The sequence below is a fragment of the Phymastichus coffea genome, unplaced genomic scaffold (genome assembly GCF_024137745.1).
Source record: "Phymastichus coffea isolate CEN01 unplaced genomic scaffold, Cenicafe_Pcof_1.1 PCOF00085, whole genome shotgun sequence".
NCBI lineage: Eukaryota > Metazoa > Arthropoda > Insecta > Hymenoptera > Eulophidae > Phymastichus > Phymastichus coffea.
Window position 1 is genome coordinate 442,984 of NW_026706896.1, and position 12,346 is coordinate 455,329.

The window sequence follows — 12,346 nt, forward strand, 5'->3', positions numbered from 1 at the left end:
CTACTGAATCATCTGCGGATGATGTTTATACTTGATCGACCAACATCACTGTGATTTGACTACTTTGGAAGTTACGCGACTTGGCTTCGTTTTTTGTTATTTAGTTGTCATTATTGCAGTTAGAAAATCATGGGTTTCTGTTAAATATCACTTCCGTTGCGATAGATTAACATTGTCTCATTGTTTAGTTTCCTCTTATAAGACTCGGAATGCTAATCAGTGTGGATTGAATTTAATTTAGCGTGAATAATTTTGTTTTAATAATGCATTAGCCAAAATCATCTACTGTAACGACATATAGTTTCGAATGTGATTGATAACTTGATGTAGAAATGACGTAAGTTATTTGTGTAAAACCGTTATTTTGCGCTTTGTTCATCATTAACTCGAATATTTTTTTGACTGATTCATTATAATCAAATTCGTAAGTAGAATTGTTCACGAATCCACACCATACTGTTCGGTGATTTCCCGATCCCAAATGTAAATGTTTAATTCACTGTTGCATGTTTTATTTATTAATAAATAGTCCAAGCTAATGCACTCCAAATTAAACCTTCTAGCTAAGAATGTGAATAAAAATAACCCAATATAGGAGCATTGAAATAAAGATGTTTTACGATCTAAATCATATGTTACATATAAATAAGTTACCATATTAATATATGTTCCGTTTCTAATAAGTTTATTAGCATTTAATGATATTTAGCGCTTTTGTCAAATATCATTTAATCTAGCCTGTAGCACTCATCATCACCACTGCCGCTTATGAAATCATCGCTGTAAATCCAAATCATCACAAGCCGCTTCACCTCGTCATGCATCCTGCTCACGAAGACGTTCAAATACAAGCAGTTTTCCTCGTCTGATATTTTGTTGATAAACCGAAAGTTCTGTACACAAAATGCTCCGCAGGCTCTTGCTTCGTGAATTCCGTGCGCGATCCCGCTGCCTCGGGATGCTTTTCTATACGACGAATTCGATAGTAAGTTAAAGATTCTTCTAAACGAGCGAAATTCTCCATCTTTGGATCCTTTGACTTTCGTTCCCTTTACTGTTTATTGTTTTACGGGTTTCAAATTGGCTCATTTGTTTATAAGGAAACTGCCACGACGTTGACGATGATGTTCAAAATTATGTCAAGGGTAAATATTTCCATCTCGTCGCATCGCTTCGAACTTCCGCGATGAGATGGTGCACTTCTGGAAGGATAGTTTTACTTAAACTCGGAACTAAAATTCCATAAAATTCCAAATTATAGGGGAATAATTTCAAAGTTATTTAGTCACTTTCTTGGATGTTATTACAGGCGACGCTAATCTGTATATGTTCGGTGAATTAAAAAAAAAGAACTAAGCGATATGTGATTCGTTAATCGGTTATTTAAAATCAACAATAATTTAACTATCTGCTTAATTATAAATTAAAATTTTTAATTGAAAATCAATACACTCATATCAGTCTCATAATTAAGTTTTCCGATTGGTATTGAAGCTTATATTACTGCATTTTACTTTTTCTACTTTTACAAAAACATTTCGATGATTTATATATTGTTTAATAATGATGTTCAGCTTCTATGGGCATCACAAAAATACAACGATAATCGTCGATTAATTGAATAAAATCAGTATGATTATATCATTTATTATAAAAGATCCCATTTGTTGCAATTTAGTACAAGATTTTTTTTTCATTACAGGGGCAATGCCGCTCATTGCAGCGTCTGTACATTGTTTGCCAAATGTACTTTGGCACTTGTGTATCATAACATACTGTTTCCTCAGCATTTGGGGCCTTTTTAAAGTATGTAAATATTAAAATTATTCATTGCAGAACAAGTAAAAGTGGAATTTGTAGCAATGTGATTTTTCGCGTTGAAAAATGAATTGAAGATCGATCAATTTTCACAGGCAATGAACGCCAAGTCACCTTGGGAAAGACGATTGTGTTTCTCTCCGCCTTTCATGATGCGCATGCTGGTGCTTGTCCTTCGATCCTTGGGAGTTGGTGGTGGTAATCCTGCAGCGTTTACGCACGTTGTCCTTCAAGTATGTGCAGCCCGTTATTTTATGCTCTCGCAGAATTAGTATACATCTCTTTATTTGCACGATCTTTACTTGATTAACAACTCATACATGTACGTTCCAAAAATACAGTCATTTTGACATGAATTAGAGTTTTTATTTCATCTATTTTTATTGGTTCTATTACAAAAATAATTCATAAAACATATCTTTCGTGTAATTGATGCTTTCAATGAAAATATATTAAATATTTACATTAAACATAGATGATAAAAAATAACAATGAATTCATTAACAGACGTTGAAGCAGTTCTTTTAAACTTATCTAAGTATTAACCAGCAACATTGCTATAATTTATTCTTAAATTAAATTATTAAAAACGAACACGTGATAATTATTTTAACAATTATCTATTCTACCATTGATAACACGAAATTGAATAATTCTAAATATTACTCTTCTCAAATTTAAACCAATAAATAGTCTTTGCATTCTTGAGGTAGATAGTAATATTATGATAAATACAATCTATAAATTGATAAATAAATAATTTTTAAATTTCATAAGTTAAAAACAAGTAAAAAGTAAATAAAAATACTCCTTACCTCACTCATACATTAAATTACCTCGGTCATTTAAATTGAGGTATTCCTATGATCACTTTTTTTACAGTAACACTGGATATCTTTTAAATCCAAGAAACAAAACTCTTTATAAATTGTCAAAATACTGTAAAATTGTTTATAAAAACTTATCTGGAAGAGAATGATAAATATATTTTTAAACTGCTAAAACTGATTTAAGTTTGTAAAACACCATCCTTACGTGTTTAATAAGGGAAATAAAATTCTTCATGAACATATCAGATATCAAAATTATCTTCTTTCATTGCTGATTCATCAAGAGCTCCATCAAAAATTTTGTACGATGTACTATCATTGTAATCTGCTGGTGACATTGGATAGTCATTTACACTAAAAGAATTTGTTGCTACTGGAGCAGCAAAATGGGGAGCTGAAAGTGAAGCAAATAAGATAAGTTCGAAGATGTTAATGGAAGTGGCCAAAGATATTTGAATGCAAAAGAATGTTTAAATGCAGATTTACTGCTAATTGTGTTACCCTTAATCGATGATGAATGTGTTAATGAGCTACTAAAAGGACTAGTAGATAACAGTGGTGAATTAAATTCTTCTCCGTACACTTCAAGTGCTGTTTCCAACATTTCCAACTTTTTATTCATTATCATTGTTTTCTTTAACTTAGAAGCATTACTGTTAGACATAATCTTTGGAGATGAAGAATCAGATGATGAAGAATTGAAGTGTGAGTCCACATAATATAAAGGTGGATTGATCGAATTGGATAAATGATTGAATTGAGACATAGATGTTGCAGCAGTCTGCAAAGAGTTAGTAAATAGTGGAGCAGTAGAAGAAGAAATAGGTATGGGAGGAGGTAGAGAAGAGGAAGCTAGTGATGGTGATGAAGAACTCATTTGATCTGCCTCCTCTAACTCAATGTCAAGGTCTAAATAGTCTTCTTCGGTAAATTTAGCACCAACTGGGGGCTTGACTCCCATTGTATGATAGTAATACAAAGGAGATGAAATATATTGTTTATAGGAGCCTTTTGGTCCACAGACAATTATGTACCAGCCACGGACAGGATCGTATATAGGACAATATACTGCCATTTTTCTGAAATAACAAAATTTTTAATAAATATTTTGCATAAATAAAAGAAAAATTTATACCTAAGATATAAGCTTTTGTTTAGCTATTAATTGATTCTATTGTTATTATTGGTATAACAAACATTTCATTAATATCAGAATATCATCAATATAAATCAATAACTTTTGCAATTTAAACGTGTATCACTGAGATAATCGATTGTTTTACGCAATTGTATTAGTACAATAACAAAATGCATATCTCATAAGATGTTTCTTTCCGTATTTTCTTAAATCGAATGTTAGCAAAATGACGCGCGTCAACAACAAACATAAAAAATCAAACATCAATCATCACACGAACCTGTATTGTAGACAAAACTTTCACAGCAAATCTGACAATTTGTACGAAACTATATTTATTGCGTCTCTCATCCAATTAACATTATTACTCGTACTTAGTTTCCAAGAATTCGAATATCTAACTGACAACGAATTCTTACAATGAAATCGGTTTCTTTTCTTGCAACGCACATGTCGAGTCGGGATCGTTGTGTTTACAAAGCAGTCGAATTACATTTTCGGCTTTCGCTCCGCGCTTGTGAATAAACGTTGGCAATACTGAAGACAATCAACAAACTTTATTTATTTAAACCAGCTTTAATAAAGATGATTTAATAATTACCTTATGATAGTTTGAAGCATAAGAGAATATTGTGTCTTAAATTCAATTACACTTCACTACTATATGCGCAACATTGAAACTTAAGTGTAAGGCCGCAAATGCAGATATATCTACGAAGTTGGTAGCATTGCTGACGATTATTCAAAGATTAAAGAACTAATTTTTCGTGAAAAATGGACCTTATAACTTATTCACTGCGATTAATCAAGAAATTAATGTGATTATTATTTTATTATAAAAACATCGTGAAATCAAACCAATTTAGGTCGTCAACTAATTTGTAGCTCAATAAGTTTGGGACTGTATTAGACAATAGTTGCAAATCCATGTGTTTGTGTGATAGTGTGGGAGAGAAAGTTGGTTCGTCCTTGAGCGACAGAAAGCGTTGTACGGAAAGCTACGGCGTTACAGGGGAAAGCGAGAGTGGGGTTCTTACCCCTTAATTGGCAGGATCGGGCCGCGTCGCTTGGATAGCCGGCTATGCGATGACATGAAGCGTCCCTTGCCGCAGAATAGTTTCTTCACGACAGGTTTTTAAGCTATAGATTTGTATCGATTGATCGTTATGTGATTTTTATCGTTGATTAACATTTTCGTTTCATTGCAATCTTTCACACTTAGCTGACTTATTTCATTATCCCGCACATCATTTTCAATAAATTGTAACCATTCTCAACCGACTCTACATATATATATATATATATATGTATCAAGAAGAATTGTTCTTATAGCGGAAACTTTTTTCCCATTCGGCAAAATTCACTCACAAATATTTGTAATAGCTTTTCTTGGTCTGAAGAAAATAGCAGTAAACGTCAAGAATACAGAACATGACAAATAGTAGACGAGTCATCTTATTTACATGTTGCGATTAATCGATTCGTGTGCTTGGTTTTCAGGATCTGATAGCCGTAATCGGTGGCACAATCGGCGCGATGCGCATCCCCGAGAAATGGTTTCCGGGCAGAGTGGATCTCTTGCTCAATTCTCACAATATCATGCACGTGATGGTCGTGATAGCCGTGTGCTCTATGCACGCGGCTACTTTACAAGATCTCGCTTGGATGATCGAACCGGAAGTCTGCCTCACCGTATCTTCCAACATCACGCACGACGAGCTTTAAGAACGGATAGCTCTCGACGACAGCAATAACAAAAACAAAAGACCCGTACGACGGTCGATTGCGAGGCAACCTTTACAAGTTACTGAATTTACGCGATAGTGAAGTTTGTTGATGAGTTAAATTCTACTCGAATGTCATTTCAATTGGGAATATCACATTTAGAACATTCCATTGTTTTACTTTTAAATTCATGTTGAAAGAGAATAATCATTGAAAGCATGCCAATTATAGAAGTTAGCTATACGCAATTGTTTCTTAGTAAACGAAACAAAAAAATAATTCTGTTAATGCTGTCACACTGTAAAAATTAGACCAAATATTGCCTATTATCCAATGCATTTTGGAATGAGTTACTTTTTAAATTATCAGTTTGAAGTGTTATAACGCGTGTTAATCGTTATTTTATTGAAATAAAATTTTAATAATAGAAACAGAAACATTCTGTCAAAAAAAGTGTAGTATATAGATACTGATTGATTTTGTAAAAATCACTCAAAATTTTCAGGTCTTACTTAATCTTGAAAAAATTTAGATAAGGTTGTTTACATTTGCACTCCAAATGCGCAAGTTTAACTGTTGACAAAGAGAGTATTTGTATTTGTTTTTAATATTTGAAAGAGCACTGGTATATATGCCTCGCAAAAATATTTTAATAATACACTAAAATAACGTTCTGAAAAAGTTTGTGCTTTTTGGTATTTTAGTGTTATACTAAAAATATCCACAACAGCTCCTCAATGGTTATTTGTTGAAATATTATTTCTATCGTGCATATAAAGATTGATGCATTCCCACTGCACTTGTTATATAACAACTATACAAAAGGATTGCCTTGCGACACTAAAATACAAATAAGTTCGAACATTTTGAGGTATGAATGGTTTTTGCGAAATTAATTGTTTATAACGTAGATAATATCCATTATCCTCCAAGCATCTGTGATTCCTCGCCGCATTGTATATCGTGCTGCCATCCGCTGCTACTCGAAAAAATAAAATATTACCTTCTCTATAAAAATTCGCAATGTTTGATATAAAAATTATGAAGGAAAAAATCGACGAAAAAAATATACAAAAAAGCTTAAAAAAAAGAAATACGGGAAGAAAACATCTTTCTTGCATATATTGCGCTTTTTCTAATAGTTGCACGTAAACGCTGTGATGGCTATCGCGTATTTTTTCTTCCGTTCTGCGAGCTTGAAACGTAGTTTTCTAGCTCGCGTAATACTCTACAGTGAATACAGATTGAAAAAATATCAAATATTCATTGACTCGCCAGGTTTTCGCGGGGTTTAAAATAGTAAAGTTTATAATACAATGTACCTGCATAATGTAAATAAGACTATTTTATTGAACTCAAGAAATCTATTACAAAGTACAGCTTTTACGGCTGATGATGTAGCATTGAATTGAACTACGTTGGATTTTGTTCCCTATTAAATTTATTTTATAGAATATTGTACAGCCTTGCATAACAAAATAACGAATGATTCCTTTGATAATCTATTCAATCTTTTAAAGCAAATTGGGATCGTTATATAAAATTGTAAAACGATCGTCAAACGATACCTAGAATCTTTTAGAAACTTTTCCACCACTCACGTGCTTCCCTATAATACCTACTTGTAATCATTTTTTCTAAATTTAAATACCTATATACCTTATAGATTCCTATCAACCTATTCAAATAAATATAGATATCCGCGCGGTGTAGAAAAGAGCACTTGTTTGTGAGAAAGACTAGGATTAATGAAGATATATTCAGCGTTGCGAATATTCCTTATACATTTTTGTTAAGCTGCACCATTGGCACGTGGTAATTTTTCAAATGTCAATTCAATTTGCGAAATCATATTGTTAACGAAATTTTTGAAACAAAATATCTGTTTTATGTACATAACCAAACCATGATAAGATAGAACGCGATTTTTCAGATTCCGCTTATTCGACTGAAAAAATTTTGATGAAAAACTATAACTTTTTAAAAAATGGATACACTTTCAATTTGATAACATTAAAATAGGTCAAATTTCAAAATTACAGCTATTATTATTGACTTACTCCTCTGATTATTTGTATGGAAATTCAAAGTTGTTAATATGGTTTAATTTTATTGTCAATTATTGATCTATAACGATTGCTAATACGCTAAAACAATAAAAAATAAAAAAAAACAAGAAAACATCATCCGTAAATTTATTGGAACGGATCATGTGTTATTTTATAAAAAAAACTTATGAGTAGACATATATTTATGGAATTACAAATAGAGAATTTATTAAAACGCACGAAGTATCACTGTATGTACAAAGTACGCGTAAACCAGTTCAAAAAGTCTATTCAATTTGAAAATTCCACGAAATTATAGATAGCAAATTTTTTTAGACAGATTTCCTTATCTTATGCGTGCATGTAAATTATTAGCCATTAATTTCTTTATTTTTTTACAACAAAAAATAAATAAGTTCACCGTTTTCAAAAAACGGATAAAGAAAGTGTAAAGATTCAAGATCATCGATATCGTCATGAAAGGCTGTGATGCGTTTATGAACGCCAAATATATGCTGTTAAAATGTAGTACCATCGGGAATATTGTTTTGTTAATCGTTGAATTTTTTAGTTGAAAAAAAAAACAAAAAAACAAATTATACAAAGTTTAAAATAAAATTGTTAAAAATGTATATACAGTTTATTCTCAAAAGTAAGAAAATATATATTTCTTCTAGTATGTATCAGCAAAAAAAATTAAAATTATTTTAAAGGAAATATATAACTACACGTTAAAAAGGAAATGAAAAAAAAAAATGTGGTTGTAGATCAGCATTTTAATAGTTTCTTGTAGCACATAAAAATGGAGAATAACTTCGAAAATATGGAAGCTTCGAAACCATTTGTATTATTATTATTATTATTATATAGATAAAAAAAGATTACTAGATAAATAAATCATATGCCGTTCCAAAACAGGTGTTACTTTATTTCGACAAGGCTCCTCGTAGATATTTGGCAAATTAAAAACAATATTAAATATGACAAATTATTCAAAAACTGAACTTTAAAATAGGGACAGAAGTGAAGAAAAAATGCAAATACATCAAAAATATATTTATTGAAGTTTATAATAGTTTCATAGCTCTAAGCTTGAAAGTCACTTGAATCATATTATTACTGTTAGATGAGCATAATACTCCTCATTTTAAATATTTTATAATTGTATTCCCCGCAACAAAATATTTACCAGTCCAATGATAAAAACTTGTTAAACATTGTTACAATTCAAGTAAAATTTATAAAATATTCGATTTTTTTCTTAACGCACTAGATTGATATCAATCTTATTTTTCGTAAACGCGAAAGCTAGCTTTCAAAAACAATCAAAATATTTACAATTCTATCAATTTTATACCATATATACATTTTTTTACGCAAACTTTAAATACTTAGTAGAAATATAAAACTTATTGCAAAGGGAATTCACTTTCTTGAGTGTAGCTTTTGACTCGATTGAATCTAAACGGAGGATATCTACCCCCAAGGCTTAATTTTGTTGGGATCTCTTCACCACTTTTATATTTCGTGTAAATTATATAGCATAACCATGAAAGTTGCGAATTTGGACGTTTACGATAATTTTGAATTTCAAATTCCTGAATAATAAAGGGAAAAAGTAATAATTAGTTAATTAAAGAAAACTTCATAAATTAAATATTTTTAAATAACTTACTACGTGGAAAGTTTGTTCGCCACTATCATGAATTGGTTCATTGCGTTTTCGGCGACGATTGCTAAAGTTTGTTGTATTGGTTTTAGTCTCTTGACGCTTTAGAATTAAGCTGACGCAATTATCACGTAGCCGATAGTGACCAATCAATACAGAAGTATTTCGAGGATTACGATTCTTCAGGGAACTGACACAATATTGAGCATCATCAGTAGATGTTAGCATAAGAACTTTCCCTTCGGGGAAAAATCTAAAATATTATGATATAAATACTTTAATCAGCAGTACATTGCATCAGCAAGAAAATAAAGTGAAGTTATACCTCAAATATCGGAAATATTCTACTAGATGCCATGGTTTATAAAACTGATCTTGAAAACTATTTTCCCCGTGTCGTATATAGGTTGTCTTACTAATATAACAGCCATTATAACGTAGTCTTGGACGCTGCATATACATTTCACGCCAGGATAAATACTTTGGCTCGTATCTACCACAATTCACACCCCAAACACGTACACAAGCCATCCTCCAAATCTCTGCATCTCTGGCACAAACGTAGAAGCCTTGACAGACTCGCGAGACCATTTCTAAGCTACGGATGTCTAATTCTGAAGAGACTACCCATCGTAAAATGTAAAAGAATATTTCCATAGGTAGAGCTGAAATATGCGTTGTCTAAAAATAATTAGATTAATTAATTATCATATTAATTTCAATAGTACATAATTATATTTGTTAAAGAACTTACACTTTGCTCACATTCAGGAAAGCAAAAGTATCCATTCTTTTCAATTATCCTAGAAAGTTTTCCTAAAATATCACAATCGTTGTCAACTGAGTCTTCTACATCATTTTCATGATCATCATTTTCTCTCTCTTCTACATCTTTTTTCTCCATGATATCCATTTTTTCGGAACGGAATTTTGGTTTTGTTGATTCATAAAGACGAAACTCTATATCTGGCACTAATTGTACTGCTCGTCGATAAAATTGAATTGCTTCATATAATTTTCCAGACTGTTCATTCTCTATTCCTTGTAAAAATAAATTTTTTGCCTACAAAAATAAAACAATGTTATTATTAGATCAATGTGTTTCTAATTGTTAACAACAATAAGGTTAATACCTTTGCTTCTACAGATATTTCTTCAGATTTTAATCGGTCTTCTCTGTTTTTGACATCTGATGCAATGCCATCTAAAACTTGAGGCTTTTTTGTTAAAGCTTTAGGTGTATGTTTTGGAGAAATTTTTAATTCTCTTTGCCATTGTTCTCGAAAACATTTTAGAGCCTCAACATTTTGAAAAGGAGAAGATTCTTGATCTTCATCTCCTCCTGCATCATCATCTGATCCACCAAAATAGTTCTAAAATATAGAAATACAATTAAATGAAATTTATAAGCAAGATATTATTTAACTAGTGTGTATACAACTATCTTTGATGGAATAGTTAGAATAAAAATTTTAATCAAGAAAACGTGATTAAATTACATGAAATACGCGATAATTATGTAAAGGTGTAAAATAGAATTAAAAAAGTGATACTACCCATTCCAAGATAAAAAATGTAAAACAAAATTTTAAAAAATGAACACGTAATCAAAATTTTAATGTTAATTCAAACATTTATTAACGTGTAATGCATATTACATAGCATTATAATTACATTTAATTGAAAGTCCAATTAAGTTAATTTTAAAGAAAAGTACATTACAAAACAATAAACCTTCACAACATAAAGCCAAATAATATTTATTAATGAATAAATAATTGTCGGTAATCGAATACACTATCGTTTAATTCGCAAAACAAAACTAATCGAGTAAGTGAAATATAATAATAAAAGCTCATATGTTGATAATAGGTTATGTCGGTACACATAAATAACCACAAAATGACGAATCAAGCTCTCGAAGGGAAGCAAACATTATGACAGTTGTCCAAAACTCACCATAGCGAATTAAAGTACCGTTCCGAGGGTGAAATCTTCAGCGTATAAATTCTCGGTCAGAAAATCGTAGCACTGTTTGAAAAAGCAACTTAGCAAGTTGAGCGGCCGCCATGATTCTACGTCTTTTCAGTTAATTTTTCCATTTTTCATTATCCTCGTATGTATATATATTACGTCAAGATCTTATAGCAAATGTGTATGTGATAGGTTTATTTTGTCAAAGAGTACGTATAAAAGTTATCGTGTAATTATTCCAAAATCTTTTATAAGCGCAAAGTTCGAAATTTACATAATATATTACGCAAGAGAAGAATGAAATTTCATTTCCTCTATGTATTTACTTATCTTGATGACAACGAGTTATTTTGTTTACTCTATATATATAAACTCTTTTTTAAACAGTTAAAACTTTTTATCAACACCTATAAGGAATTAAAAATTTTTAAACAATTCAAGTGAACTTAAAGTATTCGACAATTAATACTTCTTTTTTATACACTGCCGACATTTTTTAATCAATTCGATTTGCAAAGCATTTTAACGAAACTTGATTAAATGCAAAATGTGATTAAGTATAAATAACGTAATATAGCAGCCGCGCGCTTTCAGGTGCAGTCCGACTACACGTGCACTTTTAATTTCGATAAACTAATTTTCAAATTAATTTGGAATATTTATTTTTTTCATTTCAAATTCAAATTCAATTCCAAACAAATTATTTTGAGTTTGATGAAATATCATTATTAAAGAATATAGTGAGAAATTAGTTGAAAAGTGAAAAATTATACTGCCTCGTAATGTAGAAACTATTCAGTTCCTATATCTCAGATCACGTTTCTAGCTTGTTATCCCGTGTTGCAACTTGCATATATATGTTAATGTAATAGATATTATAGTCGACATCGGTAAGCGTTTTGATTTATTGAACTGGCAATACTGCAGCTAACTGATGAGAGAACAAACATCACAAACATTTTTCACGTAGCCATGTCAAGAAAAAGCAAGTCATTTTTCAGTAGAATCAGAAGTCGTAAGTAGTTATTTTGAGTGGGCATATATTTCCAAATGCAACGCATCCTACATTTCACAATAAAACTACGCGTTAATTTCAAGATCCGTTATTCTTATTTGAATTTATGCCAAGTAGTGGGTTATAATG

The 12,346-nt window shown here is 30.9% G+C and overlaps 3 protein-coding genes across 5 annotated transcripts; 1 reads left to right on the forward strand and 2 right to left on the reverse strand.

Annotated features, from left to right (window-relative positions):
• Positions 1-258: 258 nt before the first annotated feature.
• LOC131668923 (progestin and adipoQ receptor family member 4) lies at positions 259-8,464 on the forward strand. 2 transcript variants are annotated; one of them, XM_058943410.1, is made up of 4 exons: positions 259-337; positions 1,703-1,806; positions 1,914-2,051; positions 5,287-8,464. In XM_058943410.1, the coding sequence occupies exons 2-4, from the start codon at positions 1,708-1,710 to the stop codon at positions 5,509-5,511; spliced, it is 462 nt and encodes a 153-aa protein (XP_058799393.1). In that variant the 5' UTR covers positions 259-337; positions 1,703-1,707; the 3' UTR covers positions 5,512-8,464. The 2 variants fall into 2 exon arrangements, with proteins under 2 accessions (XP_058799393.1, XP_058799392.1); XM_058943409.1 differs by lacking the exon at positions 259-337 and adding an exon at positions 875-985.
• On the reverse strand, positions 2,074-4,892 carry LOC131668922 (uncharacterized). 2 transcript variants are annotated; one of them, XR_009302323.1, is made up of 6 exons: positions 4,388-4,892; positions 4,067-4,323; positions 3,150-3,727; positions 2,854-3,042; positions 2,634-2,783; positions 2,074-2,556 (listed from the first exon to the last, which is right to left on the reverse strand). XR_009302323.1 is itself a non-coding variant. In XM_058943408.1 (5 exons), exons 2-3 carry the CDS (start codon positions 3,721-3,723, stop codon positions 2,891-2,893), a joined length of 726 nt encoding a protein of 241 aa, XP_058799391.1. In that variant the 5' UTR covers positions 3,724-3,727; positions 4,067-4,889; the 3' UTR covers positions 2,074-2,556; positions 2,634-2,783; positions 2,854-2,890. The 2 variants fall into 2 exon arrangements, 1 of the variants encoding a protein (XP_058799391.1); XM_058943408.1 differs by having other exon boundaries at positions 4,067-4,889.
• Positions 8,465-8,600: 136 nt separating the features above from the next.
• Positions 8,601-11,539, reverse strand: LOC131668972 (F-box only protein 9). The gene is made up of 6 exons (XM_058943492.1): positions 11,188-11,539; positions 10,362-10,601; positions 9,983-10,291; positions 9,554-9,909; positions 9,235-9,481; positions 8,601-9,157 (listed from the first exon to the last, which is right to left on the reverse strand). The coding sequence occupies exons 1-6, from the start codon at positions 11,188-11,190 to the stop codon at positions 8,969-8,971; spliced, it is 1,344 nt and encodes a 447-aa protein (XP_058799475.1). The 5' UTR covers positions 11,191-11,539; the 3' UTR covers positions 8,601-8,968.
• Between the last annotated feature and the right edge of the window lie 807 nt (positions 11,540-12,346).

What these genes read in the sequence shown, in the direction of transcription:
- LOC131668923 (XM_058943410.1), top strand. Translation starts at nt 1,708, where the DNA reads ATGCCGCTCATTGCAGCGTCTGTACATTGTTTGCCAAATGTACTTTGG. An exon ending in GCATTTGGGGCCTTTTTAAA is followed by an intron (nt 1,807 to 1,913) that starts GTATGTAAATAT and finishes CAATTTTCACAG; the next exon opens with GCAATGAACGCCAAGTCACC. An exon ending in TTACGCACGTTGTCCTTCAA is followed by an intron (nt 2,052 to 5,286) that starts GTATGTGCAGCC and finishes CTTGGTTTTCAG; the next exon opens with GATCTGATAGCCGTAATCGG.
- LOC131668922 (XM_058943408.1), bottom strand. Translation starts at nt 3,723, where the DNA reads ATGGCAGTATATTGTCCTATATACGATCCTGTCCGTGGCTGGTACATA. An exon ending in ACATTCATCATCGATTAAGG is followed by an intron (nt 3,043 to 3,149) that starts GTAACACAATTA and finishes CTTCACTTTCAG; the next exon opens with CTCCCCATTTTGCTGCTCCA.
- LOC131668972 (XM_058943492.1), bottom strand. An exon ending in TTCCTGAATGTGAGCAAAGT is followed by an intron (nt 9,910 to 9,982) that starts GTAAGTTCTTTA and finishes AATTATTTTTAG; the next exon opens with ACAACGCATATTTCAGCTCT. An exon ending in GCGAACAAACTTTCCACGTA is followed by an intron (nt 9,158 to 9,234) that starts GTAAGTTATTTA and finishes TTTATTATTCAG; the next exon opens with GAATTTGAAATTCAAAATTA.